Here is a 12,357-nt window from a genome sequence, read left to right as displayed (position 1 = left end):
TTCTTTTTCTATTTTGTCAATTATTTTTATCCTTTGTACTCTCTTCTGCTTCTATTTTACTTTTTCTCTTTTTTGTAACATTTTGAAAATCTCAATAAATATCTTTTTTTTAAAAAAAGAGTAGGGCTGGGCAATATCTGGTTTTCAACATCGTAATATACCACCAACTAACCATCAGTGATATATCATGATATCTGAAATAATATTGAAAAAGGCTGAAAAAGTGGTGGGGCTGTGGAGTGCCTAGGAGAAAATGAAGAAGGTTGCCTGCTTGCTGGGCAAAGGCGCTCCTGCCCACTCCCTCCCCACAGCTTGGAGCCTGAGAAGGTGGAGGAAAGACAGCCTGTCCCACTTGCTCAGGCAAAGGCAAATGTGCAGACAGGCAGATGGGAGAGCAGGCAATTGAGCTGGCAATACAGTGGTATCTCGGGTTACAGACGCTTCAGGTTACAGACTCCGCTAACCCAGAAATAGTACCTTGGATTAAGAACTTTGCTTCACGATGAGAATAGAAATCACGCGGCAGCAGCAGGAGGCCCCATTAGCTAAAGTGGTGCCTCAGGTTAATAACAGTTTAAGGTTAAGAACGAACCTCCAGAACGAATTAAGTTCTTAACCCGAGGTACTATTGTACACTGCAGCTTCCCGGCTGCTGCCAGTACAGCACAGGCAGATGGAAGTGAAATGCACTATGCTGGTGGCGGCCAGGGAGCCGCGATGTATTGCCAGCTCAAAAAGTCTGAAACGGGTATCACAATCTGAACTTCATATCAGTTTCAGATGATGAATTGAAATATCACCCAGCTCTACTCAAGAGGGTTAGCGGACAGAGATGGACTCTCGTCCCACTTATTGCTGACCTCACTTGTCTTCAGGATGAAGGAGTGAGATAAAGGGAAGGACCTTAAACCTTCAATCAGCCCCAACAATCATAGAAAATGCCCACGGATATGAGAGATGTAGTTCAGCAACATCTAGAAGGCCAAAGTTTCCCCAGACGTGTTGTAGCAAAAGGAGCAGATACACAGGGAGGCTGAAATCTTAACAAGCACTGACTCACATCACTTTCTGTATCTGGCAGTTTGGGTGCTTTAGTCCCTCAGCTAGCAGCTTCAGTCCTGAATCTCCGACTTTATTTCTTCCCAGCTCTAGCTCCAACAGTGTTGAGTTAACAGAGAGAAGAGATGCGAGGAAACCACAAGGAACAAGCTGTTCGCTAAAAAACTTCACTCTGTGGAGGACAATTGGATGAAAGGATGAAAATCTGTATATCGGAAATGATTCAGCGTATACAATAAAACAAAACAATAACAATGCTAGCATTGTATTTCCTTCCAGCCACAAAATGCCCACGTTCTCTACAATTCAACCTTTAAACATCACGTCCAAAACAGTGTTTGTTGGAAGGAGACATGAGAACTGTGGGTAGTAGCAAGCCTGCCAAGTCTGTCCCCCTAAATTCACTGAACCCTCCTCCCCGGAATGAACATCCTGGGGCACAGTTACCAAAAAGCAGCAGTAGTGCAGGACTGCCCTGATCAGGCAAAAAGCCTTGGTGGGCCAGAAACAAGGGCATAATATTGCCTACTTCTGGTGCTCAGTATTAGGATTGAGAGAGCTAAAGAGGAACCACTGAGGATGCTTCTGTGGGTTTCTTTTCCATGCTTTGAGAGCTGCCTTTTGCTGACTGAAGAAACTGAGGACAGTGCAGAGGAACACCCACTTGGGTCCATCACACCCAGGATCAGGATCAATATTTTGCCCTTGCAAAAGGACTCTAATGAAGTTAAACGCAAACAGCTTCTTACCTCACATGCCTTAAGTTACTTTTTGGAGACTTCAGTGCTTTGAAGATGGCTGGGTTTTGATACTGTTCACTAAGAGATGAAAGAAAATGTCCTTGTTAAGAAAAGGTTCGTCAGATTCTTTTATTTTTATGAAGAGAATAGTGTGGTGGTTTTCAAACTTATACTTTAATCACGACACACACATCAAATACCACTGTTGCACAACCTGTCCCACTATCAGTATCATGGTGCGAGTTGATCCAAGGGGTCAGGCCACCTCCTCCCCCCAAAAAAGGAGGACTTACCAACAGGATTCCAGCTTCCCAAACAAAGGTTCTTCAGGTTTCCCAAAAATACCACAAGTCAGTCGATTCAAAAAATTGTACATAGTCCAGCTATTGCACTCTGGGTCTCTTCTACGTCTCTGGATCTGGGCCCATAACCTATTGAGATTATTATATTATTATTATTATTATCCAGTGGAAGCCACTGGATGAGCAAAAACTGACTCTTGTATTGAAATAAAAATTATCCAGTCCAAAAATATGGTTCAAAAAGCTTTACTCTCAGAACAGTGGTGTGCAGTAAGTGGACATGGGAGACTGAGCTGGACCCCTGCATGCTCCCGGTAAATTAGAAAACTGTTGATTCTCTCCCACATATAATGTTCAACTGCCCCCTACATAGCATAGCCAGGACTAAATTCCTGGGTCCTGCTTTACTACGCTTGGTTGGCAGGCCTGTTGAGTCACATGCCGCACTACTTTTGCAGGATACAGATCCTTCTGTAACTCTGCAGGTGGCGAGATTCCTGAATGCGGTTATCTCACACACAAAAACCACCAAAAACAACAACAACATCAAAAACTAATCGGACAGTTTTGAAGAGAGTGCATGTCGGATCTCGTCTTCAGTTTTCCTTTTTCTGGGATCCGTCCCTTGGAGCTATCCGGGCCCCAAGCTGTTACCTGGCTCTGCTCAATGACCCACCCCTGCATCATGGTGTTCACCTTCTGGTTTTCACCTTCTGGTGCCGAATATACCGGCTTTATGCCTCTGTGCTTTTATGTTTGTACATACTTTATGGGCTAATAGCCGTAAATAAATAAATAAATAAATAAATAAATAGAGTATTAAAGTATTAAAGTCTGGTGCCTCCTTCCCAAAGCTTGGTAAGCTTCTGCCCAGCTTAGGGAAGGAGGTGTGATGCTCATGTGCGCAATGTCCCCCACCCTCTCAAGATGGCGCCTTTGGCCCTAACTGTATCCCTACAAAAAAATTGCACTATCACAGAACTCAGCTCTCAACTTCAAACAATAAAAATTACATTCACTCAGTTGCATAACTCTTGCACTGGTTCCAGCATAAGGCATGATAACTTAGATTACAAATATCTGGTCCCGACCAGAGATGAATGGCTGATGAAGATGATGGACGACGCTGAAATGGTGAAAATGACCAGGAAAATCAGAAACCAGGAAGAGAGGAACTTCAATATGGAATGGGGAAAATTTACAATGTACTTAAGAGAACACTGTAAACAACTAAAAACTTTGGCAGGATTTGAGTAACACTTGTAATGTAATAAAAACTAAGGTAAAAATGGACTGTAAGAAAAAAAGAGAAAATATGTGAGGCAGTTGAAAAATATTGAAAATGGTAACCATGGAAGGGTGGAGGGGAGTCTAAGGATTCAGGGAATCCTAAATGCTGATGGTGGTGTTTAATGTTTGAATTTAAATATGCAATGTAAAACTCAATAAAAAAAGATTATACAAAAACAAGTATCTTGCATTTTGAGCTAAAATCAAAGCTCTTCTCCATTGCAACCTCTTTTTGCTGGAGATGAAGATTAACATATCCATTCTTTTCAGTAGCTCAGAAGAGGCACTACACCCAACATGGATGCCTGTCAGTTTAGATATGCATAGACATGAAATACTTTCTCTTTCATGTGACTGTATGCTGATAACTCTGTGACTGAGCCACAAAGATACAGCCCACGTAGGCTCCTCTCTAACTTCATGAAAATTGCCTATCATGCTTCACAGTATACAATACAGAAGCATTCTCTATCTCCCATTTTGATCAACAGACTCCAAGCACCACAAAAGTAGTGCGTTACTCATCATCCTCCCGGGGAACTGGGATGCTCACCCTGCCATGCCGCTCCCCTGTGTTTTGGGGGCCAGACTCCCTTGCATTCTTGCTTTCCTCCAAGGCCATAATCTATAATACAACGTCATGGGAACATTTAGTTCACACCACTCACACACTTCCCAACTCCTGCATCTGCCCTGCTGCCACGGTCAACACCTTTTGCCCACTCTAGGAATTCCTAATGCAGCAGCTGGTCAGCCAACAGTTAAATGGGGTCTTAACTGTTTTTGGCTATTAACCAGAAATCTATCAAAAGAAGATCTGGCTGGTCAGCATCAAGAAAACACATGGTGTGTGTGTGTGTGTGGAGAATTTCATGAGAGTTCAAAGTCAAATGTGTGTCCTCATCAGAAACTCTGGAAAATATCAGAAAAGGGCAAAAAGTTGCTGCATGTGGTGAAATCCCGTGTGTGGAAGTGGCAGGTGCAGAGAAACTCAACATCCCTTATTTAAATCATACATACCCGTCTGAACATGGTTCTGAACTAGTAAGTTTTTCCTCTTCTTCCTCCTCCTCTTTTTCTAGTATTTCTTCGGTAAAATCATAATATCTCATAAATAACATTTCCTCCACGTGAAGGACCTCCAAAGCAGAGCAGTGCTCCAAGCAATATGCCTGGGCCATCACTCTCGTCTTAGTCAGGTATCTTCCGTGTACGGTAACTTCAGTCACGTGATCCAATGCACTTTCCACAAAATTTTCCTCTTGGTTCTCATACAAGCATTCAAGCCATTGGTGCTTATGCCTCTCATGTACATCCATCTTTGTTTCTGTGGTGTTTTTCACCCATTCTAATAAGACTTCTTTAATCTTAGGCGAAAATTTCCATCCAAATCTCTCTTTCATGTCCTTCATTCCCTTTCCTTCATTTACAAGGCCAAAGAGGAAGCGCACCGTTACTTCTAAATCAGGTCTGGAAACTGCGTAGCTTTCTAATAATCTGACCACATCTCGATTAGGATTTTCAGAACTCAGCCCTTCTCCTTCTTCCAGTAAGAAAGATAAGGCTGCAAAAAACTCCTGGAAGCTTAAGTGAATGAAGCTGTAGGCACGTTCACATTCGATGTTCCTTCTGAAAATACTCTTGCTCAGAAAGAGGGGGAGGGAGTCTTCCTGATCTAAGCCGAGCTCTTTGATTTCTTCCTCCCAGAACAGTATTTTTCGTTTCCAGATTCCATCTGCAGCCAGAGAACACAAACTTTTCAAGTTCTTTCTAATATGTTCCTTTGACGGGCTGTTGTGGTGCAGCTTTAGCAAGCTGGAAAGGTAAAGCATATAGATGGCAGTGAGTGTGTTGGATGTTTGCCAAAGATCCTCACTGTTTTCCATCTGTTGTACCAACACCATGCAGATGATGCAGCACACAAGGGGAACCGAGCACATGGTGAAGAGGGTCTCGTTCTGTTTTACAAGACTGAAAGCTTGAGTTGCTCGGTCTTTATTCTCAAAGAATTTGTGGAAATATTTCTCTCTGTCCTCTTTTGAAAATCCCAGGATCTTGATATGGCGACGTAATTCCTCCGAGCACTCATGGAGATACCCCAGGACTGTTGGTCTCGTTGTTATTATCAAGTAGGATTCAGGAAGGAGTTTTTTCTTAAGTAAGCTGCCCAGGAGGACCTCCACAGGCCCCTTCTGCCAGGGATCAGTACAAAAGGGGTCTGGTTGAAGGGAGCATCTTAATTCATCAAACCCATCAATTACAAACAGCAGCTTCTTCGGATTCTCCAGCATCTTCTTAATTTCATCCTGTCGGGGCCACCATTTTGAAATGATTTCTGCAATACTACTATCCTCATTACAGAGGTTCATCTCTCCACAATTAATGTAGAAAACATAATCAAACATGGCCTGATAAAGTCTTCCACAGGCCCAGTCAAACATGATTTTTCTTGCCGTTGTTGTTTTCCCGATCCCTGCAGCTCCCTGCAGTACAACAATTTGTGGAACCAGTCCATTTCTATCAGGATTAAATAGCTTTTCAGTGGTATACTCTGTTTGAAGGCTACAATAGTCCATGTAAGTGTTTCGAAAATATACCCATCCTAAAGCCATGATTTCATGTTCTTCCTTCTGCTTTCTGGGACTCTCAATATCAAAGGTTAGCTTTGAATACTGGCAGCTTCGAAGCAGATTTTCACCAAAGGAAGGGTGGACTTTCATTGACTGAAATTTGCCCTTTATGTAGTCCCTGTAGGTTAACCTAGAACCTAAGAAAAGGACATGTGCTAGCAGAAGTATTGAGAAAGCACCAAATATTTTTTGTTAGGAATTCCATCTCTTGTCTTCAAATGAGAAAGATCAGTAAATATAAAAAGCTGTTCTAGACTGTACATGAGCTACACAGACATATATAATCCCTTCCCAATCAAACGTGGAGATGTAAAATGCAGTGGCTCCACTGTTCATGGGGACAGACTACTGCTAGAATGTAACTCCAGTGCTTAAAAGCTTGCACTGGCTGCCCACATGATACTGAGCCAAGTTTAAGCTTCTTGTATTAACTTACAAGGCCCTTAACAACTTGAGTCTAAGGTACCTTAAGGGCTGCCCAAGTCCTTATACCCCTGCCTGATAATGGAGTTCTTCAGGTGAGTCGCCGTTAGCAGTTCCACCAGGATCCGATGCATTTGATACTGGAGATCCTCTTTAACATGAACAAGAAAAGAAAAAAGTGAATCTCCAGCAATATGCTACGATTTCTTACCTTTCCGTGTTGCTTCTTTGAGATTTGCAGCAATGTCTTCCTTGCCAATATGTTCAAGGACACATATGCATACTTTTACTGCATTGGCCTCACCATAGAAGTCACACATGAGATGAATAACATCGGATCTATCAGCACTGTCCAGCTGAACTTTGGGGATTTTCCCCTTTCCATCATGGTCAATGTCTTGTAGCTTCCATTTAAAAATGTTAAACTGGTCTTCAAGGAGTTCTTCCAAGGCATCATAGAGGATTTGGCTTAAGGTTTCATTCCTACCCATCGCTAGATCTGGGTGAGCCATTGTGGGTTTGCTTGTTAGAGGCTGGAGCGGAGCTTTGACGATCTCATAAAAGGACTCTTGTTCTCAGATCTGGGGCCACACAAAGCGACAGAAAAAGATGAAAAGCTGTTACTTAGCGATTGTGAAAAGCAAGCTAAAGAGATCATAGAGTTGGAAGGAACCCCAAGGATAATCTAGGCCAACCCTCTGCAATTCAGGTGTCTCTTACGGGGATTGAACCTGCAACCCTAGTGTTATCGGCACCATGCTCTAACCAACTGAAATATCACCATGGGTGTAGCCAGGGGGGCAGGGAGGGGCAACTGCCCCCGCTAAAACGAGAAAATTCAATAAAAATACAGAGCAAACTCAGATTCTGCCCCCAACGAAAGGCCTACCTTGCCTAACTAAAGGCCTCCCCTCCCCCAATAATCCTGGCTATGCCCATGGCTATCCCCATGGAACAGTCCAATAATTACCTAGCATGTTCCCATAACATAATTCTAGATTACTTCATTTTCATCTGCAGGGATCAGGCCTTGAAGATTGCTGAGAAGCTTCCATTAGAACAGAAATATCCATTAGTAAGGCCAGTATGTTATTAACCAAGGCCAATAGGATTGACCATATTTCACCAGCGTCTAACAAATCTGCAGAGCTTACTCAAAATAAAAGCAATTACTGGACAAATTTAAAACATTTTGGTATTACTAAGCTTGGGCACAACAAGTTAAAATGTCTTCTTTCCTTAGGCTTCCAGTGGCATTTATTTGATTTGATTAACTATTGTGGGTTGGTTCTTAATTTAGTTGTGGAATTATTTGCAGTGACTCTCAGTCATGTTGTTAGCCCCCTTGGAGACCTGCCTTGGGTAGAAAGAGAGGATGTAAATATTTAAATTAAATTAATTGTGATAAACTAAAACCTGTTATCTGGAAATTGGAAAGCAGGTTCTAAAATCTTTCTTAGTCAGTCATCAGTGTTAATGACACACACATTAATTACATAACATACTTTTTTCAGTATTTCAGATGATGGCTAAAGCAAAGTAATTATTATATCAACATGCCCTGAGCATGATGTGTAGTGTCTTCCCTGCAATACTCCTAAGAAAAAAAACACTGGCTGACTCTCCTCCTGCATACAGAAAGCAAGTATATAAGCAAGCCAGCACATCTTAAACATGGGGCAATTTGGTTTTTATAAAACCATTTTATCCCACTCCCCCCACCTCAGTTTTTTGAAACATTCAAAGAAGATTAACAGAAATAAAAAGAAAATGCATGTTTGTAAAAGAAAAAAAAATCAATTAAGAGCAATAACTAAAACAAATGTGGGGATTTATTTATTTTTTAAGGAGATTAGCAGGAAGTATTTTTCAACACTGTAACTGGGGCCTGGCATAGGTTTTAGAAGCAGGTTTTCCCACCTCACAAATTTCCCTTCAGACACATTATGAAAGAGAGAAATAACCCCAAAAGGATACAAAGCTTGCTTTGCACCTTTCTTACACCTTGTGTCAGTTGTGGTTTCTCCACAGCAGTCAGTAGTTCTTATCTGCTATACAGGATGATTATTTTATGAATCTGCCTTTAGCTCAGCAACAGCTGCAAGAAGAAGGGCGCTTTCAGGGCGTTAAGAAGGCTAAGAGAGCGTTATGAAGCGTTACCTGCCCAAAGATGAAAGAGGATATTCCCGCCCGAAGGAAAGTGGTGTTTCAATACGGCTTCGGCAGTTTAAACATGACAACTGAACGCATTGTGCCCCTGACACTGCCTATTATTTAAGTGCTTAATAAACACGCGCGTCTAACTCCGCACATCTTCATCTTTCCAAACCGCACAGCTACATGCTCAGAAAAGCAACAAAAACCTTGCCCTGGGATATCACGTGGTGCACTAATGACGCAACAGGTCTCTGAGAACGCGCAGAGTGCCTTTAGCACATCGCAGCTTTCCGCTCAGATCGAGGAGCGGGTGAGAATCGTGGCCTCTCTCGCCTCCTCCCCACGAGATCTAAAACTCCCCTTTTTCCAGGCTGCGACGTGAGAAGGGACGAGCCCAGACTCGGGAGCTCTGAGCCGCGAGGCCGGTTCAGACGACAGCGGAGGAAGGGCTCAGTGGAGGGAAGGCAGAAAAAGCAGGCGCGGCCACTGGGGCGCATCTCACCGCTCGGCTTCTCGCTGCTCCGGCGCCCATCTCCCCTCGCGGTGCCGCCAGTGTTTTTTCTGGACTTTTAAGGAGTCAGGCGCGTCACTTTCCCATAAACGCGAAAGGCACGCACAGCGCTGGTGACGCAGCAGGCAACGGCCTTGCCTCGCAGGTTGCTGCGCTCCAGATCCAGAGCCCCTCTTCGCCCAAACACTCGCCTGCCCTCCCTGAACTTGCCCACAGCAAAGCAGGAGTTTGCCCACCCACCCGCAAAAAGAAAAAGAAACCCGGGATACTTAGCCTGAGGTCCTATATATAATAATTGCGGCCTCTCCCTAGGAGCTGTTCGCAGACGGACTGCGATTTGCAGGATCTCAGTTGCTGCATACGTAGTCTCAATGCGGCGCCGTCGCGTAAAGGTCTCACAAATTAGGTTTCAATACACAGCTGATGTAAAGTTTTTGTCTGAACTGGGTATTTGCATACATGAATTGCCCCCTCTCACTGAAACACACACTCCCAAGTCAGGAAACTCAAGTGTTTCAGCTCTTTTTTAAACTGCCCCATTTTAGGCTGCTCCCTTTAGGTCAAGAGTCACTATACTGTACTTCAAGGTTAGAGTACCGCAACACACTCTGTGTGGGGTTTCCCTTGCAGCTTGTCTGGAAGCTGTAGTTAGTGTAGAATGACTGCTGATAGGAGATAGATCCTGACACCAAATCATACCTCCGCTCAAAGACCTGCACTGGCTGCCAAGTTCAAGGTCTTACTATTCTATAGAAAGCTCTTTAAGAGCTTCAGACCAGTTTACTTTAGGGATTCCCCACCACATGTGCCTACCTGACCACTTTGCTGTGCGGACCTTGCACTCCTGCAATGGCCATATGATGTTCACTCCACATCTGAAAGAAGTTGAGCTTTCAGTGTGGCAGCACCTCTGGGATTCCTTGCATTATACAGTATTAAAGTTATGTTTTATGTAAATAAACTGCTGCATTTTTACTCTGCATTGTAAATAAATCTTCGGTATTTTTCCATGAAGCATGTTGTTTTTTCACACAAGGGTAGAACTAAATTACGATTTGAAGCTGTAATGAGTTGGCTGTAAAAGAGTTTAACCACTGTTTACATATGCAGCTAACAAAGAGATATTGGCTCAGAGAAACACACAGAATAGCAGGCGGGCAGCTCCCTTGTTGGGTGTTGGCCAGCATGCAGCAGAAGAAAGAGAGTGAAGCAATACTTTGATTTTTATCTGGAAAAGTTATATTTTCTTCTGCAAAGATGTTTGGAAACATCACACTGGGACCAGTGGGCTATTAGAGTACGAGTTGTTTGTCCAAACCACATTTTTAGCAGCAATGATTGAAAAAGATACATAAATATACAGGAACCAAGTGAAAGAAGATGACATTGTTGTTTTCTTTGTAAAGGCAGAATAACTGGGTCAGGCACAGGATTTTATGCTTCTAGCAGAAATAGCAAACACAGAAGATAGAATGCTAACCCATCACTTACACCAGTTTCTGTGTCTTGCACTCTGGGTGTTTCACCCCCTCAGCCAGCAGCCTCATTCCTGACTCTCTCAGCAGGTTAATTCCCAGGTCCAACTCAGATAGTCATGGGTAGGTGGGAAGAACAGATGAGAGATGCCAACCACCAATAGCATGGAGCTAAGACTGATGCAACCTGAGGGGGACAAGCACATTTAGAGGCAAGGATAACAGCATGCATGGTCTATCAAAATGATCAAGGGACTTCAGCAACTCCTATGAAGAAAGGTTACATTTAGAGCTTTCTAGTTTAGAAAACAGTCAAGAAACCAGGGGCATAATAGAGGCGGGTTATGAATGGTGTAGAGCAGCGGTAGGCAACCTAAGATCCGGGGGCCGGATCCAGCCCAATTGCCTTCTCAATCCGGCTCGCGGACGGTCCGGAAATCAGCGTGTTTTTACATGAGTAGAATGTGTGTTTTTATTTAAAATGCATCTCTGGGTTATTTGTGGGGCCCAATGACCACTGTGTTCTTACTTCTTCAGAGTAAGAGCAAAGAGAAGGTGCAACAAAGTAAAGTCATTACCACTGAATTCCTAACATACTGCTACAAGCTCTGTAAAATATAAATCCTTGATTTTTTTAAAAAAAGTGAAAATACACACAGCGCGCGCACACACACTTCATAAGTCATCTTAAAATGCATATGGACTTTCTTCTTTAAAATGACTATGCTTTGGGAGCCCTTATATCACAGTATGCCCTCAACTTTTCTGGTGGTTACTTTCCATGGTGGTTACTTTCCACACCTAAAGCCAATATTGTGTATAGTAAAAACACATTGGGTTCAAGGGCAGGCGGGATTGCCAAAGTCTTTTTTCCTGGGTGCCTGCCCCCTTTCAAATTTCTGGGTTTTTTAAAAAAAAAATGCTAAGCATGTAAAGAAGAATGAGTACAAATTAAAGATGCGTAAGTTGCAGGCTTACTGTGTATTCCATTGCCCTTAAACATTTCCCAAGCCGATAGTTTTAAAAGTAGTCCAGGAAGAGAGACCCCTAAAAATTGGCATCACATCACTAGACGCACCACAGAAACTGATCTACCAGACAGAATAGACAAGATGTTTGCTGGACTCACCTTCCTGCAGCAAAGGACAGTGAAGGTAAGTTTACCTGGAGGCAAATAGTGTGCTGCAGGCACAAAAGAAGGACATTCATTTTCAAAACGAAAAGAGTCCCCCCCCCCCTCTTTTTGTCCCTTTTCCACCCATTTCCCAGACCCACTGCAGTACAAACAACCAAGAGTCCTGTGGTAACTTATTCACTAAAATGTTTTCTAAAGTATAATGTGGACTCTAGTCCACCTACCCGCCACAAAAACTTATATCATGGTGCCAGGGCCGGCCCACTCATATGACAAGGTGAGGTGACTGCCTCAGGTGGCGGGATCCACAGGGGCAGCAGATTCCAACCTAGATCTTGATGGTACCAGAAGATTCATCCAGAAAGACCCAGGTTCCTCTCCACTCCCCTCCCCCTTAAATCTCACACACCAAAAAACCATATGAACTGTAGTTTGTTGTGGGTACTGGGAACAATGTACAATACATACAATATATGGGAGTAGTAAACTACAGTTCCCAGGATTCGGAAGGATGTGCTTCAAATGTACAGCGTGTAGGCAGCCCCAGGTGTGAAGGGAATGAATCTTTTATTTCACGGGAATCTCCCTGTTGCCTGTGTTTCTTTGCTCCGGAACTCCTGGTTTCCTTGCCTTTT

At 43.2% G+C, this 12,357-nt stretch overlaps 1 protein-coding gene across 1 annotated transcript in view; it reads right to left on the bottom strand.

Annotated features, from left to right (window-relative positions):
- LOC308463503 (uncharacterized protein) overlaps positions 1-9,271 on the bottom strand; it is a 40,047-nt gene extending 30,776 nt beyond the window's left edge. The window contains exons 1-8 of the mRNA XM_080981937.1: positions 9,104-9,271; positions 8,438-8,542; positions 6,656-7,025; positions 4,412-6,158; positions 3,945-4,016; positions 2,093-2,230; positions 1,809-1,877; positions 1,061-1,231 (exon numbers count right to left, since the gene is read on the bottom strand). Coding sequence (XP_080838063.1) covers positions 1,061-1,231; positions 1,809-1,877; positions 2,093-2,230; positions 3,945-4,016; positions 4,412-6,158; positions 6,656-6,956 — 2,498 coding nt within the window. The 5' untranslated portion in view covers positions 6,957-7,025; positions 8,438-8,542; positions 9,104-9,271. The remainder of the gene's footprint in view (positions 1-1,060; positions 1,232-1,808; positions 1,878-2,092; positions 2,231-3,944; positions 4,017-4,411; positions 6,159-6,655; positions 7,026-8,437; positions 8,543-9,103) is intronic.
- Positions 9,272-12,357: the final 3,086 nt, after the last annotated feature.

This window comes from Podarcis pityusensis (assembly GCF_964106645.2).
Source record: "Podarcis pityusensis genome assembly, chromosome: 1".
Taxonomy (NCBI): Eukaryota; Metazoa; Chordata; class Lepidosauria; order Squamata; family Lacertidae; genus Podarcis; species Podarcis pityusensis.
This window is presented reverse-complemented; position numbering and strand designations above follow the sequence as displayed.